Raw genomic sequence first — 12,936 nt, 5'->3', positions numbered from 1 at the left:
GTAAACTCATCCTGCAGCATTTGTACATGTAGACATGAGCAGTAAAAATCTGGGACTAATATAACATAATTTTAGTAAAATATTAGCTGCCTAATTTCCTTTCACCAAAATTGAAAATATCCTTTATATTTTATAGTTTCTTTCTGGTTTTTGTTCATGAATTTTCCTTTTAATGAGATTGTAACACTAAGGTCATGTTTTTCTCTTCAAACAGGTGGAAGGAGCCAAGAGTGCTGACAGCCCAAACAGTACAGACAACAGGTCCACTCCAAGCAAAGGCTTTATTGTGCCTTTGCAGTTTCCTGTCTCCTCCACATTAATTTTAGGCACCTCAGGGAGCTCTTAACCCCTGGATTTTGAACACAAATATTTCAAATTCAAAAGTACTTTGTCTTAAACCATTGCAAAGTGGTTTTAATTTAATATTTTTAATTAAAATAACTTAAAAATTAACAAATATTTGTCCCCACAGACTTATTCAAATTCCCATCACCTTTGAATATTTTAAGCATTTACCTGAGTGCATAGGTAGAATGAAAGAGCAGAGGAAGATGATGAAACTTATGTTCCCTTTGCTGACACACATTGTCTTTCTCCAGGTTCATGTCATGAAGTTTGGCTTTAAATTTCCTCTTCCCAGATAAGGACACCCATCCAGTTCATCCATGCTTTGAAAAAAATGGAGCTTTTGAATCTCAATAGAGACCTTGCCAGAGTCACTGTAATGTGAAAACTGCTGCTTTAACACTCAGAGCTGACACTACACAATGCCTAATCAGTCATCTGCTTTTCTTTGGAGGGTGTGGCCACAAAGGTATTGGGATAATTCATACAGTTATCACTTTAAAAGCCTATGCAGTTGCTCAACTGCAATAGTCAGTGCTGCCCTATTTAATATGGGCAGGAAATTAAGGTAGGCCGTTGCACAGGTAGAACCAGATTCCTTTGTCTGTTCTTTCCAAATGTTCATAATCCTCTAATGTCTCAGCTTTCTGCTGATGCAATCTGCTATCCCAGTAATCTGACAGAAGAGGCTATGTGGATTGCATTTAAGTTTGCTGTTCTTGTGGGGAAGATTTTGGTTGGCTCAGAGTGAGGATATATTTTATAAATAGCTTCTGTAAATAGTTTAATGAGGGAGATGCTAGGCTGGATCAGACAGCAGGTCAAAGAGACTGCTCCTTGATTAGCTCTCCACAGTATTATGTTTCTTGTGGTTGGATATTACGCCCCATGTTAATACTACTGGGAGCATTTACAAGTGCAATTTATTAAAGATTGTTTGTTTGGAGTGGCCTTGTTGGATATACTGTTTAGGATGTAAGCATTCTGAATCCTGTTTAAAAGAAAAATGCCCCTGTTCCCAGTAGCTGAGCAAAGATCTGAGGTGGGAGCTGCTATGGATTTCTGAGGGAGTCAGGGACAAATAAAAGCCAGCCTTGAAGCCAGAAGATTGCCCCTCCGGAAGCCACATCAGGGTTGGCTTCAGGGGGTGCTTTGGGAAGGAGACAGGTCAAGGCTTCTTTCTGGAGAGTCCTGGGATGATTCATGACTGTAGGCATGTTACCACCTGTGAGCTTCTTCAGGCAGGCTTTTCTTCCCTGGGCAGCTTCTGAACTGGCTCTAGCATTAACAAACAAAGAAAATAAATAAAATGTCCTGCCCCAGGCACCGGGAGTGGTCCCCTATGTCTCTGGCCTCCACATCGAAGACTTTCCCTTCACACCCTTCAGCTCACCACTCCTTCTCCCTCCTTTCACATCAAGTGGCTCAGCTTTCTGGGATTTGTAACTCCCAGCAAGCTACTCCCTCATTGGTAGCCTTCTCACACCTGTAGCAACTTAGCCAGGCTGGTTAACTGTTCTTAAGGAGACAGACCATCTTGCTACATACTTCCTCACATAAAAGTGAAGTTGAGGACTTGCTTTTCTGTGCTTAACCCCTTCCCTCGTATGAGAAGAAGTTTGCATTTGTCTGTGTGGTTCCAGGTAAAGGACATACCTCAAAAGTATATGGCTGCAAAACCAGGTGCCAATGTATGTGTCTGGAGTTGGTGCTATGCATTGCCTTCCACCAGGTTAGATGGGAATAATAAGTAATGATGGTGAAGGGGACCCCCAGACAATAATAGCAAAAGGCCTCAACTTCCCACTTTTATTGTGAGACACTTTACAATGACTAAATGGTTTTGCTCTCAGGTCAGGATCTTCTAGCTCATAAAGAAGAAGGGGTGTTTTCCATCTTCAAATTTCTGTGAAAGAACAGATCGCTCTGTGGCATCCATTTGTAAGATAAACCAGGCATCAAAGTCCAGGCTGCACAAAACTGGAGCAGTGCACAGTAGCCTTTTGATTTCTCCAAATGTTCCTGCACATGCCAGGATGCCAGGATATGCTACAACCAGGGTGCCGTAATGCACAGTTTATCCAACAGAGGAGAACTGTGAACAAAAACATCAATAATAACTGGCCTGTCCAAGGAACACTTTCATTTTTATTTTTCCTTGATTGGTGGGGCTTCTACTAAGGCCTTCACATTATTAAGGAAGGGCTTCCTCCCCCATTTTCAATAAATGTAGCTCAAATATTTTGTCTCCGCACAACCAAGTTAGGTTGACTCCAAGGCCTGCAATTCAAAGTTCCCATACTGTGCCAGGTCAGGCCACACTGACTTAGGCCACTGGGAGAGGGTCAGGGGCAATATTTCCGAGGCCATGTCAGGCAACACAGGATTTCACAAATTTGTGGCATCTGGCAGTAATGCCAAATCAGGCTACACAGAACTTATGCTGAGTGCAGCCACATATGGTCAGGACACACTAAGATTATGTTAAATTCAGGCACACATGATTATGTCAAGTTAGACCACACTGAGTCAGACCTCACAAAGGAGCCATGACAAGTTGGGGCACATGATTACCATGCCAAGTCAAAACACATGGGTCATGCCAAGTCTGGCCACACAAGGTCATTCCAAACTGGTCATGCTGAGAGGGGCCACATCAGTTCAAGATGAGTCAGACCACACTGATTCAGGTCATATGGAGTTCAAACAGAACTAGGCCATGTGGGGTTATTCCAGGTCCAACCACCTTGTATTCATTCTGAGTAAGGCCACGTAGGTTCGATATTCCTTAGGTTTCTGGCCTGGCCCAGTACAACCTGGATAATTCCAAGGTTAACAGACAGGCTCCATTTGAGCTAAATAATCCTGAGCATAAAGAGCTGGCCCAACTTGACCCAAATAATCCCTAGGTTAACCCTACTTGACCTGATTAATCCTAAAGTGGCCAAACAGGCCTAGTTTAACATGAATAATCCTGAGGGTCCAGGACCCATCCAACACGATCCCTTGATCCCCAAATCACTGGATTGTCCTCATCCCAACCAATTAAATCTAAAATTGACAGATTAGCTTGATTTGACCCCAGTAAATCCCAAAATCATTGGAGTAGCCTAATTTAAATGAAACCTAAATTGCTAGACTGCCCTGATTTGACCCATCAAATCATGAGATCTCTGGTCTGGACTGACTTTTTCTGATTAATGCAGAGGAGTCTGGACTGGCCCAAGTTGATCAAATTAATCCAAGGTTGCTGTTTCAGTCTGTGTGATGGGGACTGTCTCAAGGCCAGTCATAATGTCAGTCCACCCACCCATCTAGGGCAGTTCACCCTGATTCTCCCACCACACTTTGCTGTAATAATACCAGATATAACAATGCAGGAGGCTGCCCATTTAATGCCCTGATGCCTACGGCATTACACACAGCTCTGAACCTTCCCTTATACCATGTTCCATGTCTTGCAGATGGCATCCAAAATCAACTATTACTCCCCCAACCCCATTGCTGGGCCACACTTGGCCTCTGCCCCAAACTTGGCCTCAGGCATCTGAAGACTTATCTTGTCTTCATGCCCTCTCTCTGGGGCCTCTACTCACATGCACCATGGGCTTCTTGTCGCTCCTTAGGCTTCTAGCCTCTCATTCTTTCCCTTCACTAGGCTAACTACTCTGCCCGCTCAATGGGGCTATAGGGCCTTACACCCCTTAGGCCTCAAGTGTCTGTCAACATGCCTGGATCTCACTCTCTGCTATGGCCCATTCAGGCCTCAGGCATCTTCCAACATACCTGAACTTCACTCTCATTCAGACCTCCCACTAGACCCCACTCTCATTTCAGCCTTGGGCTTCAGGCCCTCCTGGCTCCTGTGCTGTTGCCCCAGCCTCAGTCTCAGGCTTTGGATCTCAGGCCCTCCTGGCCTCCATGATCTTGCCCAAGCCTGGTACTTTTCTGTCAGGGTGTGCTCCCTTAGCCTTTACCCTCCTCAGGGTCACCACAAAGCAGCAAGGGCTGAGGCTTTCCAGCACCCCATACTTGTTCACTAGGGAGGTGCTGGCATAGTATTTACTGAGGATTGCACTGCCATTGGCAACCCCACTACACTATTCTCCCCAGCAGGGTGTGTTTTTAGATCATTCCTCAGGACCATTGCAGGCCTACCTGCCCTGGTCCTTCTTTGCCCCTGTGGGCTCCTGGGTGTTCTCTCTGGGCTACTCACTCCAGTACTCTACTGCAGCCTCTATCTCAAGACTCTCTCTTGCTGACCCCAACTCATTCAGGCACTCTTATTGGATGCCTCCCATCAGGAGGCTGCACTTCTGTCTCTGTCATTACAGCTTGCTGACTGTCTGACTGCCTATTCTCTGTTAGTGATGCCTCCCCACATCAAAGGTACCTTCAGCTTCTTTAGGCTCTCTCCCCACCTCCAGGTTAGTTGGGGTGCCAGCTGATTATCTGCAGCCCTGGCCTGCCCCGATAGTGGACTTAATTGCCTTTCAGCCTTGCTATGACCAGTCTAGATTCCCTGGTATCAGTGCAGCAGCAGCTGATCTCCTTATTCCCTAAGGGCCCCTCCATAGAGCCATCTTTTCCTGGGAAGGTCTGTTGCCCCAGAGATCTTATATGAGGCATCCCCTCACTCAACTGGGCTGATGTGAGCCCCTGACCTCATCTCTGCCAGTTTTCATCAGGGGCTTGCCTAGCCTCTGTGTAGGTCCACAACTCTAAGTCCCTTTTGAAAGGCTGGCCTCACTCTTCCCTAGGCCCAAAGCCTTCTCCTCTGGACTTGGGACCCACTGGGTCCCTAAGAGCCTCCTCCACCCCCATAGTTCCTACCCTCAAATTCCAGATGTACCTGGGAACAGAAGAGCTCTAGTTGGTGATATTAACTTGGCAGCATCCCTGCAGCAATGGCTGGCTCTGCTCCTCAGGCCATTCTCTTATTCTGAGTGTGTGTCGCAAGGGGATGCAGGCAGAGAGCCTGAAGACCCCTCCCATGGCAGAACCTGGGGCAGGGCTGACCCATCCCAACAAGAAAGAGAAAAACTGTGAAGACAGAGCAAGCTTACCTTTTTCAGGAAAAAGGGAGACAGACAAACCACACTGGGATGGATTGCCCATGTGGTTCATCATCTGTTTTTATTGCCAGCTGGGAGTGGTGTGGGCAGATGATGTCATTGAAAAGCACCTCCTGGATGAAATAAAAGCTGGCAAGGAGCCCAAGAAGAAGATGAGGAACTCTGAGCAATCCAGGCATGAGTCCTCAGAGAGGAGGATGACCAGCCAGGAATGGCCATGGGGGCCTTGCAATATGAGGTAAGGAACCAGTTGCTGTATTGGGGTGGCAGATGGGGCAGGAGGAGGCCCAATTGGTAGTGGCCACTCAGTTCTGCTGGCTAATATGGTGGCTGGCCCAAGTGAGCCCCACAGGGGGGCACCTGGGCTGTGGCAAAACTATAACCAAGGTGGCCTGGTGGTTCGCCTGGTGTTCATTGATTATGCCACCTGTTACCCAGAGGTGATCCCACTCCAGGTAGTGACAGCACTGCAAATCACTGAGGAGTTGATAAAGTGGATCGCACAGGTAGGGATACCCAAGGAGATCATGACTGACCAAGAGTGGAATTTTATGTCCAGAGAATTACGAATCATATGCCATGCCCTGCAGATAAAGCACTTAAAGACATCTGTGTACCATCCACAGACCAACAGTCTCATGGAGCATCTCAACGCCACCATAAAGAGGATGTTGCAATGGTGCATACAGGGTGACTTTCAGAAGTGGGACTTACATCTCCCCTTGATATTATTCACTATCCAAGACACCCCACAGGACTTGTCAAAGTAATCACCATTCAAGATCATCTTGGGACACCACCCCTGAGGTCTGCTGCAGGCACTGAGAGCAGGCTGGGAACAAGATAAGGGTAACATGAGGACCCCAGCCACCTACCAACAGGAATTCCAACAACACATACAAACAGCGCAGAACTTAGCCAGAGATCACCTTCAGGAAGCACAACAGCACCAGAAAGATGTAATGTGCACATGAGGGAAAGGGAGTTTAGGCCTGGTCAGAGGATTCTGGTGCTCCTACCTATATCCACAAGCAAGCCCTTTCGAGGTGATACTCAGATTAGCCTGGTAGATTACAAGATCCACAGGCCAGGGCACCAACGTGAAAGACAGATCTACCACATAAAACTCCTGAGAGAATGATGCAAGCCTGAGGAGTGAGCCACATTCATGGAGGGCAAGATGGAAGACCTAGAACCACAGGGAAAAGTGAGGGAGGAGCCAAAAACCCAGGCAGAAGATCAAGTCTGGATAAGTGAAGAACCGTCAGCTGTTACCTGTCAGCAACCTGTTCTTGGGGAACCCTGACACAGGACGCAGACTGTCTGACTCACAAAGAATGCCCCTCCCACCTCCTCTACCTAAACAGAAACTGATTAAAATGCAGTGAGAGACACACCTAAAGCCCTCCAGAGAAGGGTGACAAAAGTGAAACAACTGCCCAAGGTCTCATTTGCATCTGAGATGGGACCAGATGACCATTCATTTACATGAGAGATGGAGAACAGAAAACCTGAAGCAGAGACTGCAGTGAATTCTGGGATCAGCAAAGCAGGGGAGCACTGCATGATGGGGAATCTGTGCTCCAAATGCTAATCAACCCACACACCCAGCTCAGCATTTATCAGACAAGTTCTAATCTGGATTTACAAAGGATTTTCCTCCCCCACCACCTCTAAACAGAAGTAAGTTTACTAGGCATCTTGGGCTGTACATTCCCCAGTCCCACTATGAAAGGCCTATGTAAACTTAATTGGCTAAAACTCGGTTGCCGGGTTAGGGAATGCTGAGGCAATAGATCGAGTCAGAGGGGGTATGGGCAACATTTGAACAATGGTACAGGGTTCATCACAGCGTCCAGCCTGTTGGAGCTCTGTCCACAAGTGTTGTCATACTTTTCCTGAATCGACTGGTGGAAGTCTCCTCCATAACAGGTTATGAACAGTCCAATAATTTCCTTAAGTCTGTTAAAAGACTGTAGTAAGATCTATAGTAAAGTATAGTAAAGACTATAGTAAAGTCATGCTAAGCTGAGGCTTGTTCACAGCAAGTAAGAATCCAAAACCCTGATGCTGCAAGCTATCTATTGTTTCTGAAGACACCAGGAGATGTCCCATCAGTAGGAATGTCAAGCTGGCTCCTAAGTATGTGTTTCCTGAGTATCAATCAGGTTCCTGAGATGTTCCAACCAGATAACCCCTTGTCAAGAGAAAAGACAATTTGATTTACACTATTGAGAATGCTTGAAAGAAGCTGAACTGAGGGTCTAGACATCTGGAAAAGAAGCAGCAGTGTGTGTGTGCTGACACCACCCACTTTCTTCTGGAGAGGCTGCAGGAGGCAGATTGTCTCCCTTCAAGGATCGTGCTGAGAACTTTAACCTGTCAGCTTTGCAACCCAAGCGCCTTGGACTGGTGAGATCCCAGCTCGCTCTCTCTTCTCTTCTCTCTCTCTAAGCACAGAGTTCTGAATCTGAACTGTATTAGTTAAACTTGAGCTAAGTTTCCCCAAATACTTAGTGAAACCAGGGTATATTGTGATTGTTTGTGTTTGTTTTTCCTTTGCATGTCTACTACTGTTAGTGCCGTTGTATATTTCATATACTTGGCAATAAATAACTTTTATAGTCAAACTGGTGGTAACTGGGTATATTTTTCCTTCTTTACTTTTCCTTCCCCACTTGCTCTGCAGCAACGCTTCTTTTACCTAAGCTAAAGATCCCTGTGAAGCCCAAAAATACTGTGGGGTCTGCTCATCAAGAGGCTAAAAGATTGGGATGGGCTGAGTTTAAAACACATAAGGGGATCAGCTTGTACAGGCTGATTGACCCAGTTTGGCTCAGACATGCCCTAATGAACTGAATGCTGGCCCATGAGGGTGTCATCTGGACACCCAGCCAGATTCAGAGTGTAGCAGGGCACTAAGGTGCCTGCTACTGATAATGGTGATGGGCTTAGCTGCCAGTCACCCAAGCAGCACAGGTGCAGGTTGCCGGGGCAACTGATTGGGTCAGCTGACCGCCAGGGGGCAGGGCCTGGCCTATATAAGCAGTCAGGCTGAGGCCAGGAGGTGGTTCCCCTCAAGCAGGCTGAGAAGCAGGAGCTCTGCGGCAGGGCAGGGCAGGGCAGGGCAGGGCAGGGCAGCCTGAGTGTTTGAGCGGCTGTGTGTTGGTATGGGATGAAGAGGCCTCTGACAGGGAGGCTCGAAGGAGAGCCAGGGTGGCATGGAATGTTATAGCCAGCAGGCTGATTTTGGGTTACGGCCGGTTGGCCTGGCTTTGAGTTTCGGTTTTGGGTATGATGTTACACCGGAGGACCGGGTGAGGCTGTAGGGGTGGAGGAGGCCTCAAGGGAGCTCCCCAGTAGAAGGGGAGTTCATGGCACCCCTAGAGAGCATCCTGCCACACAGAGGTATTCTGTTTAACTGTGTGCTTGTGTCTGACTGTGGTTATTGTTGCTCTCATGAACCGATTCTTGGCATATGAGGATGTCAGCCTGTCCATGCTGATCAACCCGGCCAGGTGAGGCATCACGTTAATCTGTGTGTGTTTGTGTGTATGACTGATTTGGGAACTGGAGGAACCCAACCCCACTGAACTGAGTAGAAGAGAAGACTACACTTACAACGTCTGAGAAGGACACCTTACTCCACTTCCTTCTACACAGTTGCATTGTTTCAACTTGCAATGCTGGGACTGTCACTGCCAGGTGCCTATTGCTACTCGTATTATCCTTAGAGTCATTATACTGAAAAACCTTGCCTAATGATTGTGCTCATATGTATCTTGTGAGGACAATGAGCCCAAGTAATTCTGTTTACAGTAATAATTAAATTAATAATTATACTAGTAAAAATCTTAACTGATAATAACAATACTCTAGCCACCGCATCTTAGTAATGAATGAACTCACTCCTTTGTAGCTTGTGGAGCACTACCATCTTTGGTCTGTCTGGTCAGCATGCTCAAGTTGGGGTGGTGGGTGGGCAGGCCTGCTTCTGGTTCAGGTCCTACCTTTCCATACATTCAAATTCATACATACATACTGTTAGACCCCCAACTCCATACAGTGCCCAATGATTAGGGAGACCACGATCCAATCGCTCATGAATCCTATTACTCATTAGCCAGAGCAAGCAGGGAGCAAACACCCAGAACATGTCCAAAGTTAGTTACTTTTAATATATCATCTTGCCTTGTGGCTTTATTCAGAATGGAGTCGGCTTCGGGCAAGCTCCCTCACAGACACAAAGCCTGTAAAACCGGAGGAGAAGCCCCAAACAAAGTTCTTTCCATATTTATACCCCTTGGTTCATACTCATTAACATTTACTCTGCCTATGTCTCTCCTTTGATTCTGCCCAATTCTTCTCCGATCTCAAGCTCCAGATCTGTTTACTGTTTGCATCATTAGCGTGGTATTGTCTATGCACTTCATTCATTTACATGCCTCTTTGCTAAGAGCGCATGCCTAAGATTTTGACCCCATCTTCTCCCGTTCAATTGTGGTTTCATGCTGATTCTTTCTGGTTTCTTGCTGAATTCAGCATCATCTCCAAGGTCCTGCTTCTGCTTTATCTCCTAACGATAGCTGGTGGGCTGCATCTTGTTCTTCTTACACAACATATTGTGCATCTTGCACGCTATCCTTTTGTTAGGAAACTGCTTGCTTAAGCATTTCCAAAGTTAGTTACTTTTAATATATCATCCTGCCTTGTGACTAGCAGCTTTTGATGAGACACAGGAAAAAGCTACCAAGTACACCACTCTATGAAGCTGCACACCCAGTGCTCCCCAAGATCCAAATATTGTCACCCTAACACATGCATACATTCATACTTACTGTTAGACCCTGAGTCCATGTGATGTCCAATGACTAGATGGCAGCAGGCTGGTACACTCACTGGATTATCAAAACTGTGGTTTATTGCATGACAGCACTTGGGACACTCAAAACCGGAGTGATCCAGTGCATTCTTCTCAACAGTCTTTTATTAAACTTAATTAACATATACCCCACCTTGTTTCCTCCCATCTCCTGCCTTTTTCCCTCCCATTCTATGAACCCATCCCTGTTTACTGTTTACCTGCTTTGCATACTGTGATAACCCCTATATGGTATTTTATTTTCCCCCCATACTTTGAGCAGTGGTTCCCTTTGTCATTGCTAAGCAATTGCTAAAGGTCTTTATCTATACCACATTCAGCACGTTCTTGTCACTTTTGTTTCCCTTTCAAGTACCCCTTTCCTGTGCATCTGCAACCCTCTGGACTTTTATTGTTTCTTATTCTCCACTACCCTAGCACTTACACTCTAGGCAAGCAACATTCTCATCAAGGGAGGGACTTTGTGTTTCCCCTCTCTTCCCAAATAACTGGTGAGGCTGGTCTAGATATACTATACACCAGGTACTATTATTCACTATTCACTATACACTAGATTCATAGAGTCAGAAGGGACCTCAGTGGGCCATCTAATCTGCCCCTAGCAGGCAAGAAAAGAGTCACAAAACCTAGGATCATGTGATCCCAGTCAGGTGCCTGTCCAGGCTCCTCTTGAAAACCTCCAGGGATGGGGCAAGCACCACCTCCCTTGGGAGCCCATTCCAGATTCTGGCAACCCTGACCATGAAGAACTTTCTCCTAATGTCCAGCCTAAACCTTCTATGTAGTAGCTTATGGCCACTGTTCATTGTCATTCCAGGGGGTGTCCTGGTAAACAGATTGTCACCTACTTCATGTTGCTCTCCCCTTATGAATTTGTATACCACCACAAGGTCCCCTCTCAGCCTTTTCTTGGAGAGGCTGAAGAGGTTAAGGTCCCTTAGTCTTTCCTCATAGGGCCTTCCCTGCAGGCCTCTCATCAGTTGAGTGGCCCTTCTTTGGAACCTCTCCAGGTTGTCCATATCCTGCTTGAACTGCAGCATCCAGAACTGGACAGAACTCCAGCTGTGGTCTGACCAGTGCCACGTATAGGGGGCGAATCACTTCCCTGGGCCTGTTTGTGAAGTACCTATGGATGCACAACAAGGTGCAATTAGCTCTGCCAACTGCTTCATCACACTGGTGAATCATGTTCATCCTGGAGTGAACCGTGACTCCAAGATCTTTTTTCTGCCTCAGTGGAGCTGAGAAGGTCATCCCTCAGCTTGTAGGCATAATGTTAGTTCTTCCTCCCTAGATGCAGCACTTTGCACTTGTCCTTATTGAATTGCATCCTGTTGCTCTCTGCCCACTTTCCCAGCCTGGATCTGGTCCCTCTTTCCAGGGTGTTAGCTGCACCCCATAATTTTGTGTCATCTGCGAATATGGACAGGCTGATTCCCACCCCCTCATCCAGATCCCTGATGAAGATGTTGAACAGCACCAGTCCCAGAACTAAGCCCCAAGGGACACCACTGTCCACATCTTTCCAGGTTGTCACCAATCCATCCACTACCACCCTCTGAGTGTAACCTTTGAGCCAATTTGCTACCCATTCTACTATGTAATCATCCAAGGCAAATCCTCTGAGTTTATTTTTAAGGATGGTATGGGATACCTTGTCAAAGCCCTTCTTGAAGTCCAGATAGATAATATCCACCTCAACTCCTGCATCTAAACATTTGGTGGCCTTGTCATAAAAGGAAATGAGGTTAGTCAGGCAGGGTCTGCCTGCTAAAAACCCATGTTGGTAACCCCTCTGCGTCACATTAGCCAGAGGGTTCCCACAGATGTGCTTCTTAATAATATTTTCTAGGATTTTCCCAGGGCTAGAGGTAAGGCTGACTCATCTATATAGTTCCCCAGGTCCTCCTTCCTCCCTTCTTAAGGATTGGGATGACACTGGCCCTCTTCCAATCCTCCAGGACCTGACCCAAGTACCATGAGTGCTCATATATCCTTGCTAGTGGTTCAGATCTGACCTCCGCTAATTCCTTCATTACCCCTGGGTGGAGTTCCTCTGGCCCTGGTGATTTGAATACATCCAGTCCCTCCAAGTGTCTTTTTACTTACTGTGTTGGCACTGACTGTTGGTCGGCTAATGTTCCCTTTGTTGGTGTCCATGATGTATGTTGAGGGTTCATCCAGATTCCTTTTTAAGAAGACAAAAAAATCATTGAAGAGCTCTGCTTTGTCCCTACTATCCATCACTAAGCACCCCTGCCCATCCTGTATGGGTCCTACGCTAACCCACACCCTCTTTTTACTCCCAACATACCTAAAGAAGGACTTTTTTATTGCCCTTAATCCCTGACACTAGCCTGAGTTCTGGAGTTGCCTTGGCCTTCCTGACTGACTCCCTGCAGGTGCAGGCCAAGGAAGTATACTCCTCTTTGCTAGCTACCCCCTGCTTCCATTTCCTGTACGCCTCTTTTTTTTGCCCAAACGGGCTTCCTGGCCCTCTTGCCCCTTTTCTCTGCCATGGGATTGACTCACTCTGAGCCCAAAGAATGGTTTCCTTGAGGGATGTCCAGCCATCCTGGACCCTCAACACATCCAAGTTCTTAGCTCCTAGTACCCTGCTAACCAGTTCCCTGA

At 46.7% G+C, this 12,936-nt stretch overlaps 1 protein-coding gene across 5 annotated transcripts in view; it reads right to left on the bottom strand.

Moving 5' to 3' along the window:
• The window catches only part of IL20RB (interleukin 20 receptor subunit beta), a 76,327-nt gene extending 75,482 nt beyond the window's left edge, over positions 1-845 (bottom strand). For 3 of the 5 annotated variants that reach the window (XM_090024552.1, XM_090024555.1, XM_090024556.1), the window contains exon 1: positions 517-843. In XM_090024552.1, the coding sequence (XP_089880678.1) occupies positions 517-586 (70 nt within the window). In that variant the 5' untranslated portion in view covers positions 587-843. Of the gene's footprint in view, positions 1-516 lie in introns of all 5 variants that reach the window. The other 2 variants (XM_090024554.1, XM_090024553.1) reach the window with 2 other exon arrangements.
• Positions 846-12,936: the final 12,091 nt, after the last annotated feature.

This window comes from Crocodylus siamensis, chromosome 12 (genome assembly GCF_052110815.1).
Source record: "Crocodylus siamensis isolate JL-2025a chromosome 12, ASM5211081v1, whole genome shotgun sequence".
NCBI classification, from domain to species: Eukaryota; Metazoa; Chordata; order Crocodylia; family Crocodylidae; genus Crocodylus; species Crocodylus siamensis.
The sequence above is the reverse complement of the archived record's forward strand: the minus strand, read 5'-3'. Positions and strand labels throughout refer to the sequence as shown.